Source organism: Mus pahari, chromosome 4, assembly GCF_900095145.1.
Source record: "Mus pahari chromosome 4, PAHARI_EIJ_v1.1, whole genome shotgun sequence".
NCBI classification, from domain to species: domain Eukaryota; kingdom Metazoa; phylum Chordata; class Mammalia; order Rodentia; family Muridae; genus Mus; species Mus pahari.
The window spans coordinates 103,848,437-103,859,714 of NC_034593.1; the positions used below are offsets into that span (position 1 = coordinate 103,848,437).

An 11,278-nucleotide genomic window follows, 5' to 3' on the forward strand; every position below is an offset into this window, starting at 1 on the left:
TCACTCCTCTACACCCAAATCACAGTCATGATTAAGTGTCCTAAACATGCTGATGAAACTCATTTTTTTCTCTGAGTTACAGCATGAATCACATATCCTTCTAGATGCCGAGATAACATATGCTAGAAGTAGAATGTTCTAAAACCAAGCTTAAGTAGAAAATTACTCTCTGTAAAAACCTCTCTGCTGCTGCAAAACTTTCATCTCATGACAAACACTGTCAACTTTTCCTTCTGTGATCTTTCAGGCGGAAAGCTCAGCTAGCCATCATACTGAGATCAGCTGTGGTTGGCAAGTACTCTGGTGACTGTCAGAGCTATGTAGTTGAAAGTAAAATTCTACAAGGTATCAGCAAAACCAGATTTAGAGTGTTATATTTTTTAGTTATATGATATATACCAGGGTTCTCAAGTAAATGTCCAAAGCTTCAAAATTGATTGTCAAAAATCTAGTGATTTTTGGAAAAGTTAAAATATTTCTTAATTCATCAAAGAAAAGAAACTTCTAAAACTTTGCCAACAAATTTCTCCTTTGAATACACACAGACGGTAAAATGTAAAGTGTTCGATTGTGGCAGTTATAATTTGCAGCAAATGGTATAAGCAGAACTCTTATCATTAAAATTCTAGTGAAACAATTGTATCTCCCTTTAGGGGATACTGCAAGAAGCTTAAACTAATAAGTTTACTTCAAGATGAGCCTAAAATGAGAAAACTCTGCAGTTCTACCTTTTGACTGCAAAAGTTAACTAATCCTTTTCATTACTGAGCTTGTTTTAATCATCTCATTCAACTTGTACTTACAGAGAAATTCAAAGATTTCCAGCTTTGAAGAGCATTAGAAATCTCCCGACCAGAAACACAAGCCCATTAATCAGGGTAACAACAGGAGCTTCTGCTACTCGAATGTATTTATAGCAATAACATTTTCTAAGTGTAATTCAAAAATGTAATTTTCAGCTCCTTAAATAACTATACAGTATGGCTTCTGACAGAGCCCATGGGTTATCCTCAAAGGCTCGTACTTTGAATCTCTTTCAACAAATTATATCATCTGCAATACATTCACAGTTAACTCAAGCTCTTGCAATACTTTTGCTGGTCATATCTACCAAGCTAAAGTGAAAGAAGTGTGCATGACAAGAGCAGAAGTTAGAGCTAAAAGTGCAGGTTGTGTCCCAGGCTTGTGATGATGAGGAATGGGGTACACTGACAACATGCGTTGCTTGGTCCCTTGACAAAAGTCAGTGTTTTAATGTTGAACGGCTCTGTGCAAGTGACTCAGATGTTATATAAGTTATGCACCTTGTTCCATTAAGGAGTTAATTCACCTCAGGGTGGGTAAGTAACTCTGCTTTCTGTAATGACATCTTAATTATCTATACTAGAAGACAAATGGACACATAGTCTAGTTAATAATTCAAAATTGAAACAGCAGCATACATCTCGTCAACTTTTGTGAAGCTTTGTATGATTTGTCATGCAGTTGAACTTAGCTTCCTAATAAGTTGTCCTAAGATGACTAGTTGCAAAGGACAGGGAACGCCTGAGCACAAATGAAAGACAAAAACAAACACCAGAAACACCAACAACTGTCCCTAGAAAAAAGAGATCAAGGAAAAAGGTGATCTAGAATTGAAAATTTTCCTTTAGATAGTTCTACGGTAGAGGCATTCAGTTGTGGGATAGTTCATTTTCCCTAATGAATAAGATGTTTTATTTCTTTGAGTATTGCTATTCAATACATCACTGGAAAACGGGAGCATGTTTCAGTTTCAAAATGAGATGATGTATTATTCAGGTTATAAAACACTGGCAGAAGGTACGATAATCCAAAAGACCATAATTCCTAACTATGGTAAAGATCAATTTATTTTATAGTAATTTATGTAATCTCTCAAAAAGGTTGCTGTGTTGACGAGCCGAGACAGGAAAAATTATCGCCAAGAATCTTGTGGCCACTTATATTACCAAAGCCTACCTGATGTTAACCAAAATATGAATGAAGAATTTTGAAGCTGTTTTAATAAGTTCCTTTCCATGTCTTAATTCAAAGAACATAGCTGTCTTTTGTGTTTTGAATGACTCTTGGAAACACTCTATTGCTTTCTCCAGGAGTTGAAAGAGAAAATGGACGAGCTACTGCCGCTGATCCCAGTGTTGGAGCAATACAAAACCGATGCAAAGCTCATCACACAGTTCAAGGAGGAAATTAGGAACCTGTCTTCAGTCCTCACTGGGATTCAGGAGGAAATTGGTGCCTATGACTATGAAGAACTGCATCAACGGGTCCTCAGCTTGGAGACCAGGCTTCGTGACTGCATGAAAAAGCTAAGTGAGTAGAGTTCTTTCATTGGCTTAAGTCATGCGCTTCAGTTTCCATAAAGACTGTATTCTTAGAAAGAGAGAAGTTAGAGTAAAGGACCTAGTTAAAGAGAGTCAGGCCTGAACTACAGGGCCAAGTGTCTCTTAGACCCGTGAGCATGGCTGAGAACTTTTGTTTAAGTTTCTGCCATCTCAATGCTCTGTGGCTTCCAATACTAGTGCTCTGGATATAGGCAAGTGTGTTAGCTACAGAACTGGGTGGAGTTTGCCTTTTTCTGAATATGATACAACCATCCTTGTTTGGCTGGGGGAGAAAAAGCTTTCCTCCATTTCTTGTTGTTGTTGTTGTTGCTGCTATGTTTTGGTTTTGGTTTAGGTGGGTTTTCTGTTTGTTTGGTTGATTGGTTGGTTGGTAAGTTGGTTGGTTGTTTTAGTTGTTTAGTTGTTTGTTTGTTTAGTAAATAAGATGACCAGGACTCAAACTCAAAGACAATGTTCTCAAAAATAAATAAAATCATTTCTTGAATAATTAAAAGGTAAGAAGCATAGTATACTTAAAATTGATTATTTGCAGCAAGCCAGGCTTTAGTGGATAAGTGCAAAAGTTTAAAATAAAACATATATGGTTACAAAAAACATTTTGGACACCATTTAAAATGTAACTCAGATGATTAAAAATAAGCCAAATATAAAATATTGCTTTAAGTGAGTTACCACAACCACCAAAATACAGAACCAATTAAGTGAGGAATTCCCATATCAGAGGCTTCACTTTAATCATCTCAATTTTCCCATAGGAATCACAGAAGGTTAATTAGAGGAAATAGAGTGAATGGAAAGGTTTCATGAATGTGTAGAAATCGTCAGCTCTTCTTTAATTGAAAAATATTTGTTTTCATGCTATATATTCTGATCCAAATTTTCTCTCTCCCAGTTCTTCCTAATCCTCTTTATATCCCTGTATTAATTCCAGGCTGTTGTGCTTGTTGAATTCAGTACTCTAATGCATGTACTTCAGCAATCATATATAACTATCATATCAGACTAAACATATCAAATAATAACATCATTATTCATCTTTCTTATTTAATAAGATGTTTGCTGTTTGCTTTAGCTGATATGTACCTTTAAACACTGAATATGGAGCAATACCTTAGTATCTGTGAGGGACTGTCTCCAGAGTCCTCACAAATACCTAGGTTTACAATTGTGAAATCCTTTTTATATAGAATAGTATATAGTTTATGCATTTCTTCCTATATGCTTTCTGTAGTTTCTAGATTCTTTATAAACCCAATGGTGTTTGAATTTAATATAAATATGGCTTAGGTAAAAATGACAAGAAAATTAGTCTATACATGCTTTCTACAGATGAAATTGTTTTCCAAATACTTTTCTTTCCTGCTTATTAAGTTGAAGATGTGAAACTCATGAAAATAAGGAGCAAACTGTAATTCTACTCCTTCACAAACTCTCTCCAACGCCAGCAGTCATTCTCTCCTTATCACTCAGCATAGAGACCAATTTTACAGAAAAAAATAATAATCTGACTTTTTGTCTGGAAAAAAAAATCTGATTCTGTCCTTTGTTTCACTTAAGTCAATCAGCCACTTAGTGAACATCTTTAAACAGAAAAAATTCAAACAGAAAATCTATACAATACAAGGAATGTAAGTTTAGATGATAGATAATTGATGATATATATATAGATGATAGATATAATAGATAGATAGATAGATAGATAGATAGATAGATGATAGATAGATATATAGATGTATATTTAGATAATAGGTAGATAGATGTAAATAGATAATAGACAAATAGATGATACATAGATATGCAGATAGATAAATGACCGATGAGAGAGAGATAAAGATATACGTATATGGTAAAAGCATATGCATGGGTAGATAATAGATGGATATATATGTGTGGACAGAGAGAAACAGAACATGTGGAAGATAATTTTTCTAAATATCATTTGCTATTTAATGACTATATTTTAATATTCCACAAGAATAATTTATTGACAATGTGTTTCATGATGTGTACTTATTGAAAATAATACATGAATTCTGCCATGTGCTTTTTCTTTTTTTTTTTAAACTTATTTATTTATTAGGTTGGATTTTTTTTATATAGTCTTGCTATGTAGCCCACTCTTGTTTTAAGTTTCCATGCAGTTCAGGCTGGTCATAAGTTTGCAATGATCTTCGTGCCTCAATCTAAGTGCTGAGACTAAAAGTGTATACACACACACACACACACACACACACACACACACACACACTAACAAAACAAACAAAATAGACAAATAAAAACATCAAATCATAGGATATTGGAACAGAATAAAAACAATAATTAATTAATAATGTGTCCATTAACACAAAGGATAGAGGGTTAATATCACGAGTTCAATATGCCAATGGATCTAAAATCAGCTTACTATAATGCTCAGACACAGAGAGGGGGGAGAGGGAGCCGACAGTATAGTATAACAAGCAAGCAGATTCACTTCCTCAATAGCATCTACCCTCTTCACAAAAGCCACTCAACACACAGCTGGTTAGCAGAGGGTAGAAGTGAACTAGGCATTCAGAATAAAATTGCAATAATTGTGAATACATTTCCCTCAATTTTCTACCCCCCAGAGGAGTTAGTTTGAAACTAAATGTCATGCATACATCACATAAATCTGAAGATTAAAAACTATACCAGCCTCCTTTCATTCAAGGACCCGCCCAATCAGTAAACAAGGCCCACAGGGAATTGCAAAGTCCTACAGGCCATTAAGGCACTATTCAGTTTATTTCTACTAAAGAATTAAAGGTTTGGAGAGAGTAGAAATTAGACAAATGCTTCCACAGCGATGCACCCTGGTGTCCTGAGTGAAGTACAATGATTTTTTTTTTTCTGAAGTATTTCACTCTCTCCTCAGAGGGACTGAATAGAATAAAGTCCCTCGTGCTTAATTAAATCATATCAGATTTCTTGGCACACAGAATATAATTGTATGCATGTGAGAATCTGCCCGAGAAAGCGTGGTTAAAACTCTTACACACCCCTTGAGATCACCAACAGATATTTAAAGGCGATTATAACCAGGCTTTTCAGCCTGCCAGGCCCCCACCCCAACATATTCCCTTGTGATGTTTTTATATTAGGGCAATGATTTGGTGCCCTCTAGTGAGTGAAGGAATAGACCCTTTTACTGAAGGAGCGATTCAAGGTCAAAGCGTTGAGACCCTCTTAGTATGCTATATATGGAGGGTTTGCTTCTTACAGTGGAAAACAATTTTTTCTAAGTGCCAGTAGCTATGTTTATATACTCAACAGATATTTTGACTCCAAGATATGTGCTAGCCCTTTATAAGAAGCTCTCTCTCTGTATAAACCAGCTCATCTGTAAGCAAGCATTTAAATAGGAGTTTGCAGCAAGGCAGCGTATCTACTGCTTTGACAAATAGTATGCCAGCTGTTTAATACATTTGTTTTAATCCCAGAAAGAACTCTGGGTTAGGCATTAGTATTGGTGATTTAATTAAAACATGGGCAAATTCGTAAACTTCTATAGACTATAAGGTTTATAGCAAGTCCAAGTCTGTTTTAATTGAAAATTAGATATTGTTCCCACACACGACTTCTTTTGTTATAGTGGTATATCCAGTCTTGGATATACACACAGCATATCTCAAACACACTGGGGAAAACCAGTTTCTGCAAAGACTTGAAGAGAGAATTTTATCATTAAAATAATTTATTTTTTCAACTCATATGACAATATGGTATGTATATATGCATGGTGTGTGTGTATGTTTGTGTGTGTGTGTGTGTGTGTATGTTTGTGTCTATCACAACTCAGAGAGCATTTGAAGAAAGGCAGATTATAAAAAACACTATGATGGTTCTCACCTGTTTTTATATTGTGTTGTTATTGACTTTTTCTTTCCACAATGGCAATTTCAGTATTTCACTGTAAAATACCTAATAGTTTGTTCTATGTAACATTTAAAGGGAAAGACACCAAAAATCTCAAGAGACTGTGAAAATTAAAGAAAAGTTAAGCTCTGGCTCACTGCAGTAGAAAAATAAGATTTTAATAAGAAATCTAATGTAGAAAAATTTGAGAATATGTCTCTAGATAAAGTTGAAGCACACCCCAATAAATCGTTTGAAATCATTTGCCAGAATCTGTCATACACATACCATGCACTGGAGATCGATTCTTCTAGAGCTTTTGAACTGAAAATTTTAGCCAAGGTTTTTAGTAATTAAGAAACTTTACTATAAATTGATTATCATTAATCTTTAGTATATTTATATACTCTTAACTTGTGACTATACTTAAATCACACAACATATATTTCCAAAAGAAAGTACAAATTAATTTCTACTTTATCATGGATTTCATTACACTACTGTCTATTCAGTTTTAGGTTTAAATATACTTTTACTTTAAGATATATTTCTAACTGAATTTATATTTGAAAAGTAAGTGTATGAGTTGGAGTGCTTCCTTAAACAACTAATAAGGTAAAAGTGTATTTTCTGAGAAAAGATGAGTTATTATACACACACGTATTTTTTCTCATCTCCAGTGGAAGCTCATTGTAGCTAGCCCAACCCTTAGCAGCATAATCAGCAAGTCTACAAACAAAGATAAAATTTAAATGATATAAGTATACTTTATAGTTCTCCCAAAGTATGGCTGAAATAAAATTCCCAGAAGAATTTTAACAGGCTATAAATATAATCATGTGTATTTCTTACAACATGAATTTCCCATAGCCTTTAAGAAGAAAGAAATAATTTTCTGTCTATAGAAATAGTCCCTGCCCTAAGTTATATGCATGGGTTTGGCCTAAAGATCCAAAGGTAGCTCTTAGACTAAACTATAGTAAAGCACATTCATATGCTAAAAGATAAAAGAAAAGAGAACATATGTGTGTTATGCATCAATGATCTAAACAAATTCCTCAGGCTGCGTCCTAAATTGTACCTTTTCCTCAAAAGGTGATAGGTGATAACTGCAATAGAAAATGAATGTACAAAATTCATCAGAGAAATAAAATGATCACTTTCTTATAAACTATTCTTTATAAACTATCCATGCTGACATTTCCATAGGTCTCACTATAGACAGAGGCAGGTGGCAAGGGAAGTCAGTGAAGCAAGACTCCACCTCCTTCTGTCTTCATGCACCTTTATGAGAACATTTGTCTTCCAGGCATTTTGGGGAAATTATCTTTCCTGACTGGCTTCCCTTGTCCTCTAGAAAGTGAGAGTAAAGACAATGATTCATTTGAACAAAAGCTGGCTTGGGAAAGTCATGGAACAAAAATCACTTATTGTTTTGTCTCACTTTTTTCAATGTCTCTGTTCCTTTAAACTGTGAAGATGCCTATATTTTATTGATACGAAAGCCCATAAAATTATAACTGGGAAAGCAGCCAGTTTCATAAATTCCTGCAGATTTAATTCTACTGACTTTATTTGACAAGATAAATTTCAGTCTTGGAAATCAATGACCAATTTCAAAGGAAGTTTCTCCTGGGAAGTAATCAACACTGAAAGATTGTCTAGTGTTGTTTGCTTCCAGGGGATGCCCACCTGACAGTAACAGTAGAGTGATGACTGCCACACGACCACAGTGGGGACTTGTTATCTATCTACCTGTCTATCACCTATCACCTATCATCTATCTATCTATCTATCTATCTATCTATCTATCTATCTATCTATCTATCTATCTATCTACCTACTTATCATCTATCTATCTATCTATCTATCTATCTATCTATCTATCTATCTATCTATCTATCTATCTACTGGTTGGGTGGGCCATGACCACAGACAACACTTTGTCTCCCTTATCATATAAAAGCTTCTTGACCCGGAATCAATTCAATGTACACTTAGCAGAAAAACATAAAAACAACAAAAAACAAAAAACAAAAAAAAATGTCAGACTATAGACACACCTCTCCAGAAAGTAAGTGCATTATTGCATTATATAATGATTCTAGCATGTGACATGTATGAGAAACCAGACTTGATACTGGCTACACTAGCACACCTAAGTACACAGGAAGAATTTTTGTTTCTGTGTCTGATTTTAATTAATACACATACACATTAAAGGGTAAGTGGAGGCATGGTTACTTACAGATACTAAGTAAATTCAATTACTATCTACTTGTGGATTTTATTTATCTCATTTCAATCTTTAAAACCTTTCATTGTTCCCTCTCTACCACATGGTTCCTAGATATATACTTGACTTTAGTAAATGACAGCAGAGACATAAGTTTAATGAGCTCATGCTTCCCTGCCCCTCTCCATCCCTCCTTATTTTTCCTAAAAAAGGCATGCCTGTGGCTGCCATTTGGTTTATCATGATTCTTAAAGCAACTCCCATTCAAACTATGATTTGTCGCTTTCTACATGTGTCATAATCGCAATGACTTTTTTGTACTAAATACCACAGCTATTTTTTGAAAGTGTCTTGTTAGCCATCAAGATGGGATGCATCACAGGTCAGTATACAGTCTTATGACAAACTATTTTACTTGGTTCAGTGATGCCTTGTTAAAGAAACAGATTCTTCCTCTTGGGATAATTTAGAACAAGAGTGAAGCCAAATTTAAATTCTTTACTTCTTTCCATTTGCCTTTCATCTGTTCCTAACAAGGGTCTTTGTACTATATAGCACAGAAAGTATGGTATAAGAAAATAATGAGAAATCTCCTGTTTTAATTTATTTTTAACAGAGTTTATAGGGAAATCTTTACTGACTCAGAAAAGAACTCAAAACTGCAAGTAGGTGTTACCATGACATACTCACATGTTGCCTTCAATAATAAGAGTTGATATTTCTTTTCTAGGTTACCCTGAACTTCCCATCTACTTTCTCTCTGTCTCTGTCTCTGTCTCTGTGTCTCTCTCTGCCATGGGTATGGGTACATATATAGTTTTAAAGATGTTAAAACATGTTAACTCAGTTGCAAGATTATGGCAAAACTCAATTTCTTTTTTTTTTTAAACTTCTTTTATTAGATATTTTCTTCATTTACATTTCAAATGCTATCCCAAATGTCCCGTATACCCTCCCCGCACCTTGCTCCCCTGCCCACCCACTCCCACTTCTTGGCCCTGGTGTTCCCCTGTATGGGGCATATAAAGTTTGCAAGACCAAGGGGCATCTCTTCCCAATGATGGCTGACTAGGCCATCTTCTGCTATATATGCAGCAAGAGACACAAGCTCTGTGGGTACTGATTAGTTCATATTGTTGTTCCACCTATAGGGTTGCAGACCCCTTCAGTTCCTTGGGTAATTTCTCTAGCTCCTCCATAGGGGTCTCTGTGTTCTATCCTATAGATGACTGTGGGCATCCACTTCTATATTTGCCAGGTATTGGCATAGCCTCACAGAGATAGCTATATAAGTGTCCTTTCAGCAAAATCTTGCTGGCTTATGCAATAGTGTCTGCGTTAGGTGGCTGATTATGGGATGGACCCCAGGTGGGGAAGTCTATGGATGGTCCATCCTTTCCTCTTAGCTCCAAACTTTGTCTCTGCAACTTCTTTCATGGGTATTTTATTCCCTATTTCAGGGAGGAATGAACTATCCAAGTGTTGGTCTTCCTTATTCTTGATTTTCTTGTGTTTTGGAGATTGTATCTTGGGTATTTAGGTTTCTGGGCTAATATCCACTTATCAGTGAGTGCATATCGAGTGAGTTCTTTTGTGATTGGGTTACCTCACTCAGAATGATATCCTCAGATACATCCATTTGCCCAAGAATTTCATAAATTCATTGTTTTTAATAGCTGAGTAGTACTCCATTGTGTAGATGTACCACATTTTCTGTATCCATTCCTCTGTTGAGGGACATCTGGGTTCTTTCCAGCTTCTGGCTATTATAAATAGGGCAGCTACGAACATAGTGGAGCATGTGTCCTTATTACAAGTTGGAACATCTTCTCGGTACCCAGCAATACCCAGAAGAGGTATTGCTGGATCTGCCGCTAGTACAATGTCCAGTTTTCTGNGGAACCGCCAGACTGATTTCCAGAGTGGTTGTACAAGCTTGCAACCCCACCAGCAATGGAAGAGTATTCCTCTTTCTCCACATCATCGCCAGCATCTGCTGTCCCCTGAATTTTTTATCTTAGCCATTCTGACTGGTGTGAGGTGGAATCTCAGGGTTGTTTTGATTTGCATTTACCTGATGATTAAGGATGTTGAACATTTTTTCAAGTGCTTCAAGTACTTCTCAGTACTCCTCAGCTGAGAATTCTTTGTTTAGCTCTGTACCCCATTTTTAATGGGGTTATTTGAATTTTTGGNGTTCAGCTTCTTGAGTTCTTTGTATACATTGGATATAGTCTCCTATCAGATTTAGGATTGGTAAAAATCCTTTCTCAATCTGTTGGTGGCCTTTGTTGACAGTATCTTTTGCCTTAGAGAAGCTTTGCAGTTTTTGAGGTCCCATTTGTTGATTCTTGATCTTATAGCACAGGCCATTGCTGTTCTGTTAAGGAATTTTTCCCCTGTACTCATTTCTTCAAGGCTTTTCCCCACTTTTTCCTCTATATATTTCAGTGTCTCTGGTTTTATGTGGAGTTCTTTGATCCACTTAGACTTGAGCTTTGTACAAGGAGATAAGAATGGATCAATTCTCATTCTTCTGCATACTAACAGCCAGTTGTGCCAGCACCATTTGTTGAAAATGCTGTCTTTTTTCCACTGGATGATTTTAGCTCCTTCGTCAAAGATCAGGTAACCATAGGTTTGTGGGATCATTTCTGGGTTTTCAATTCTGTTCCAATGATCTACCTGTCTGTCACTGTACCAGTGCCATGCAGTTTTTATCACACTTGCTCTGTAGTACAGCTTGAGGTCAGGCATGGTGATTCCCCCAGAGGTTCTTTTATTGTTGAGAATAGTTTTT

The 11,278-nt window shown here is 35.8% G+C and overlaps 1 protein-coding gene across 2 annotated transcripts in view; it reads left to right on the forward strand.

Annotated features, from left to right (window-relative positions):
• Olfm3 (olfactomedin 3) overlaps positions 1-11,278 on the forward strand; it is a 225,476-nt gene that overhangs the window by 198,163 nt on the left and 16,035 nt on the right. For both annotated transcript variants that reach the window (XM_021195846.1, XM_021195841.2), the window contains exon 4: positions 2,115-2,334. In XM_021195846.1, the coding sequence (XP_021051505.1) occupies positions 2,115-2,334 (220 nt within the window). The remainder of the gene's footprint in view (positions 1-2,114; positions 2,335-11,278) is intronic.